The sequence below is a fragment of the Pan paniscus genome, chromosome 12 (genome assembly GCF_029289425.2).
Source record: "Pan paniscus chromosome 12, NHGRI_mPanPan1-v2.0_pri, whole genome shotgun sequence".
NCBI lineage: Eukaryota > Metazoa > Chordata > Mammalia > Primates > Hominidae > Pan > Pan paniscus.
The window spans coordinates 70,775,833-70,781,641 of NC_073261.2; the positions used below are offsets into that span (position 1 = coordinate 70,775,833).

The 5,809-nt window shown below is 38.1% G+C and overlaps 1 protein-coding gene across 16 annotated transcripts in view; it reads left to right on the plus strand.

The window, feature by feature from the left end:
- Positions 1–5,809, plus strand: part of PPP4R3B (protein phosphatase 4 regulatory subunit 3B) — a 119,750-nt gene that overhangs the window by 78,529 nt on the left and 35,412 nt on the right. For 6 of the 16 annotated variants that reach the window (XM_034953183.3, XM_055107917.2, XM_063594942.1 and 3 more), the window contains one exon: positions 866–2,497. The exons of 6 other annotated variants lie outside the window; for them this stretch is intronic. In XM_034953183.3, the coding sequence (XP_034809074.1) occupies positions 866–961 (96 nt within the window). In that variant the 3' untranslated portion in view covers positions 962–2,497. Of the gene's footprint in view, positions 1–865; positions 3,584–5,809 lie in introns of those variants that run through there. 4 more of the 16 variants (XM_063594936.1, XM_063594938.1, XM_063594940.1 and 1 more) reach the window with 1 other exon arrangement.

The following is a 5,809-nucleotide window of genomic DNA, read 5'->3' on the forward strand; positions in this document are numbered from 1 at the left end:
CAGAGGCCTTTTTTTGGTTGGTTAATATTATACTGATTTGGTTACATTCTGGTAAAACCCGATACCTCAGTACTTTAGGTATGAAGTATGAGTTACTTCAGTTGTATTTGTTTATCTCCTAGAGGTCTGAAGGGTTTGAACTAAATACAGTGTTTACAGTAGCCCTCTTAACCTATAGGACATAAGTTTTCATGGGATTGGCTCAAAATGAATGAAACCCTGTGGATGTGTAATTTTCTGGAGAGTACCCAGAGTTTTTCTAGGATTTTCACAGAGGTCTGTTACTCATCAAAAGCCAAGACCACGAATTACCTCATCCTTATTGTTCTTTTGGTCAGCGAGCTAGCCCTAAATGTTTTACTTATTATTTTATAGGAATCATTTCATGTGTTTATCTCCAGCCATTTAAGCTGTACTTCAAAAGCACAATGAAAACGATGTGTACTTAGTGATGAAATATACACAAGATGAACAAAGACTACAAGGGGCTTTCTTGTGGTAATGAAATTAGAGAAATGAACCAGTTCATCTCCAATGTCCTTTCCAGCTTCCAAATGTTGTTAATTGTTATCCCTACTGTTTGGAAAAGTAGACATTTTCCCACAGTAAAATTTTGCAGAATTGAGTTTTGAAGTATCATTAATAATCCAAGAACCAGATAGAAAAGTTAAGGGTTACTGCAAGTGCTACCAATTACTACTCAAACGTTCATAATTTCAAGCAGTTCTTTTATCAAATTCAAATGTTAATTTCTGATATGATTTAGAAAAACGATTTCTGATATTTTTACAAGTGATTGTATTTGTACTAAAAGCTCTTTTTTGTTATATATGTTTAAAGAAAAAATTTTTAAATTCTTCAATAGGGAAGTTTGGTTGGCTTAGTGGATTATCCAGATGATGAAGAGGAAGATGAAGAAGAAGAAACGTCCCCCAGGAAAAGACCTCGTCTTGGCTCATAAAATATTTATTAGGGGACCCTCAACATGTGGTCTTACAATGCTGCAACTGTTCAGTGAGCTGAAAATCTGAATCAGAAAGCTTTCTCAATTGAACTTATAAAATATACAAGGAGTAGCAAAAGACAGTATATCAGCTAAGAGAGTTTAGTTCTAATAAAAATCAGGCTTCCCAGGAACTTGATTGCTTGCTAGTAATTAAGGGGTTTGCCTTTTAGGCTGTCAAAACAAACATTAGTAACCAGAACCTGGGAGACAGCTTCTCAGCAAGGAAAAGTCACAGGTTTGGGGACGGTTTAGGGGAGGGGAAAAGGTTGATATAATAATGCAGGGTTGCTCCTCGGGGTGTCGATCTAGAAACAATTTTACAGAACTTCAGTTGTAAACTCAATAACATTACTTGTATAATGGTGCTGGCCATGTTGTTGTTTTAATCAGTTGCCTCTTTTTAAAAGAAATTTTTATGGAAAACACATTCAACTATCATTAAAAAAATGAAGTTAAGCTGTTGGGACCATTTCTTTAAGATTTAACAAAAGTTCAGCCTTTTAGGTAGTTGAAGGGAAGTACACCCCGTATTCAGCACATGTTGAGTTTTCTACACCAGGAATTTTCAATATGTATATTGATGAAAACAAGCTCAATTCAAACTGGACAGTTTTAAGATAATGTTAAAATCAGCACTTTTAGAGACAACGAAGGCCAAGAATCAGTACAGTAGTATTCCAAAATGATTTTCTCTAGAAATTTGAGAGTAGATCGAACAGAATGTTGTCAACTGCCTACCAGTACAATCTTTTGTGGAAGATACTTTGAAATCACTTTCTACTTTGTTGGTAAAGTTCTCTGTCTTTCCAGAGCTGCAAGTTTTAAAGTATTACTTATACAGACCAACAAAGAATAGTGCTGAATTAAGTGGCATTTACTATCTAGAAGCCATTTTGATCCAAGAAGCTACTTAAGTGTCAAAGTCAGCATGCAGCACATGTAGCTTTTCTGTAAACAAGGGTGTGATATGAAAGCTGCTTTTTTAAGAAGAGTAAAAGCACATTCCATATACGTAAGTGAATTTTAAAAATAAATTGAGGCAAACAGTTAAGTTTTATTTTTAGAGCAACAAGTTAACTGTAAATATTTTAATGTTAGTTTGCTCATCTATGATCTGAGATCATGCCAAAGTGAGAAAAATCTCCCCAAAATACAATTTAATGCATTGGGAAAAAAAAATTTTAACAGTAATTCCAGCCACAATCTTTAGATCACCCTTGTAATGTGTTACGGGTCCATTTTTCCTGGAATCGTTTAATCTAAAGCAGTTTCCCCTGTTTTGGAGATTTTGTAGTTAATTTTAATTTTGGCTATTGTTTGGAAAAGATGAGCTGTCTGTGTAGATATGAAGTATAGTTTTTTTCCATAAAACAGATGTTTATTTTGTATTAAAAAATACCACTGTACTTGTTTTACACCATTTGTATACATGTGGTGATATTAATGCTAAACTGTAAAATTCAGGAATTAAAATGTGACCCTGTAATTCCATAATTGATGTTTGTGTTTGGTTTGTTGTAAATATAAATTAACTCCATTTTGAGATATGTCAATTTTACAGTATCTTTTAAAAGCCAATAAAATTATCCATAAATATTTATTATAAACTGCTAGATCATACCCCAATTTTAATGAAATAATTCTAAACAAATGCGGGTCAATGGCACTTTATCAGTGACTACTTATAGAAGGTAAGCCTTGGGGAAATCATAGCATCACAGTATGGAGCTTTTCTCACCTTTTCAATTAAAGGTGTACATATAGTAAGAAAGAAAGACCTTCCACCTCATAAGGCAGGTGACTCAGGATATTTTAAACTAAGATCAGTAAAGTTCCCATCCACTTTCTTTGAATCATCAAGTTTTATTGAGACCCATCTCTCAGCTTTTAGTAAATTTCTTCTTAAAATAAGCCCACATGTAAAACACTTTCCTAGTTACTTTTTGTTTGTTTGTTTGAGTCTCGCTCTGTTGCCCAGGCTGGAGTGTAGTTGCACGATTTCGGCTTATTGCAACATCTGCCACCTGGGTTCAAGCAATTCTCTGCCTCAGCCTGAGTAGCTGGGATTACAGGTGCCCGTCACCATGCCAGGCTAATTTTTGTATTTTCAGTAGAGACTGGGTTTCACCATCTTGGCCAGGCTGGTCTTAAACTCCTGACCTCACAATCCACCCGCCTCAGCCTCCCTATCTCTGTATCTTATGAAGACTTCCTTTTTCTTTCTGAAGAGCTGCCATAAGTCTTAAACATTTAAATCATCAGAACCTTTTCTTGTAGCAGAAATGTGAATGTTTTCTTGAAGTACAGGTTACGGTTTTCATGGTACAAGTGCTTACCTACGACGATAAGAGAACAAGGCTTAAAATATCCCTTAAAAGAACAATTGTGAGAATTCCACATTAGCGGCTGTCTTTAAATGACTACCCTCAGGCAGATCTGGGTTTTTATATCTTTATCTTCATTCAGTGAAGCAAGCCAAAAGCCCACATTTGTATGCCTTAGGTCCTCTTAAAATGGTATCTGTAAACATGTGTCCAATATAAAAACTATTTTTAATAAAAAGTTACATGAAACAGATTTCTGTGTTTTAATCACTAGCATTTCCTCTTAGCCATCTAGTGATGAAAATATAACAAATGTAAATACTGGTTTTCCTGCAGGGGAAAGTTTGGAATTGTGTAACTGAAATGAGTAAATCTTGTTACACTAATTTTGGTATCCTTTTTTAAAAGTTTATAATGGTAGACTTAAGGAGATAAAATGTGATTATAAGTTAAATCTCAGGAGTATCCTGTACTTAGAAAAGGGTGGACGTGGGATATTACAAGACTGGAAGTTTTTTGTTTGTTTGTTTGTTTTTTGGAGATGGAGTCTTGCTCTGTTGTTGCCCAGGCTGGAGTGCAGTGGCGTGATTTCGCTCACTGCAACTTCCACCTCCCAGGTTGAAGCGAGTCTCCAGCCTCAGCCACCCGAGTAGCTGGCATTATAGGCATGCACCACCACGCCCAGCTAATTTTTGTATTTTAGTAGAGATGGGGTTTCACCATGTTGGTCGGGCTGGTCTTGAACTCCTGACCTCAAGTGATCTGCACCCCCTCAGCCTCCCAAAATGTTGGGATTACAGGCACGAGCCACCATGCCTGGCCTTTTTTATTTTATTTTTTTTATATGGAGTCTTGCTCTGTCACCCAGGCTGGAATGCAGTGGCGTGAGCTCGGGTTCAATGCAACCTCCGCCTCCCGGGTTCAAGCGATTCTCCTGCTGCAGCCTTCCAAGTAGCTGGGATTACAGTTACCCGCCACTACACCTGGCTAATTTTTGTATTTTTAGTTGAGACGGAGTTTCACCATGTTGGCCAGGCTGGTCTCCTGACCTCAAGTGATCCTCCTGCGTCGGCCTCCCAAAGTGCTGGGATTACAGGCATGAGCCACCACACCCGGCCTGCAAGTTTCTGAAAGAAAGGTCTCCTATTATTGTGGTTTATCTTTAAACAGACTACAGAAATCTTAGGGTCACTTCTCTTAAACACCAACACCCAGTGGTGGCATCTCCTTCAACAGGCTCAATCGATTATTCCCTTTGCCTGTGTTTTAGTAAGAGTTTGTCTAGAAAGAGTGAGTATTTTTTACATCCTGCACATCTATTTTCCAAGTCCTATTTGCTCCTGCCTTGTATAAGTGTAAATGATAAATGTAAAATCTACCTTACCACTGCCCAAGTTACCTCTACCCTTGATTGGACTGTCTCATACATGGAACACCCACAACTACTCTACCTCATGCACTAGTTGCCATACAGCAATAAAAATGAAAATTTTGATCATTTAACTTCCCTGCTTTAATTTTTTTTTCTTTTTTTTTGAGACGGTCTCACTGTGTCATCCAGGCTGGAGTGGAGTGCTGTGATCATAGCTCCCTGCAGCCTTGACCTCCGGGGCTCTGGTGATCCTACCACCTCAGCCTCCCAGGTAACTGGGACTACAGGTATATGCCACCATGCCTAGCTAATTTTTTGTATTTTTAGTAGATACAGGGTTTTGCCATGTTGCCCAGGCTGATCTCAAACTCCTGGGCTCAAGCAATCTGTCCACCTCGGCCTCCCAAAGTGCTGGGATTACAGTGTCAGCCACTGTGCCTGGCCCCTGCATTAAAATTTTTCAATGACTTGACACTGCTGGTATTACAAAATTTAAAATCCAGAGCTGGGATTGTGCAACTTCACTCCAGCCTGGGCAGCAGAGCAAGATCCTGTCTCTAAAATAATTTTTAAAAAAATTAAATCCTCACATTCCCTGTAAGACTCTGCACTGTCAGTACCCCACCTGTCTCCAATTTCATATGCTAACCGTCTCCATTCATATATATACTCCAGTTTTTCAGTATATGCTTTATTTCCTGCTGCAGAACCTGAACTGTTCCTTACCTATTCTTTGTGTAATTAACCTTCCATTCAGCTTAAAGAGGCTTAGCCAGCCCTGCTCATAGGACACTACACTTTGCCTTTCTAACAGTTTCGTCTTTGGGCCTTCTCCACTAGCCCCATGAAGGCAGTGACCCTGTCAATCTAGTTGACTCCTGTATCCTTAGTGCTTAGCACAATGCCTGGCACAAACAGTAGGTAACCGAGTTTGAATGAATGAACATACTATCAACTAGTTTCCTTCTATACCCTCTTTCCAAGGGAAAACATCCAGGAATTTGTATTAAACTAATCAGTATGAGTAGCTGCCTTCCCTACTGTCCTTTACCTAAAGTGTTTAAAATAAGATATTTGGATTTACAAAAGTGTTCGAAACTAAAAGGC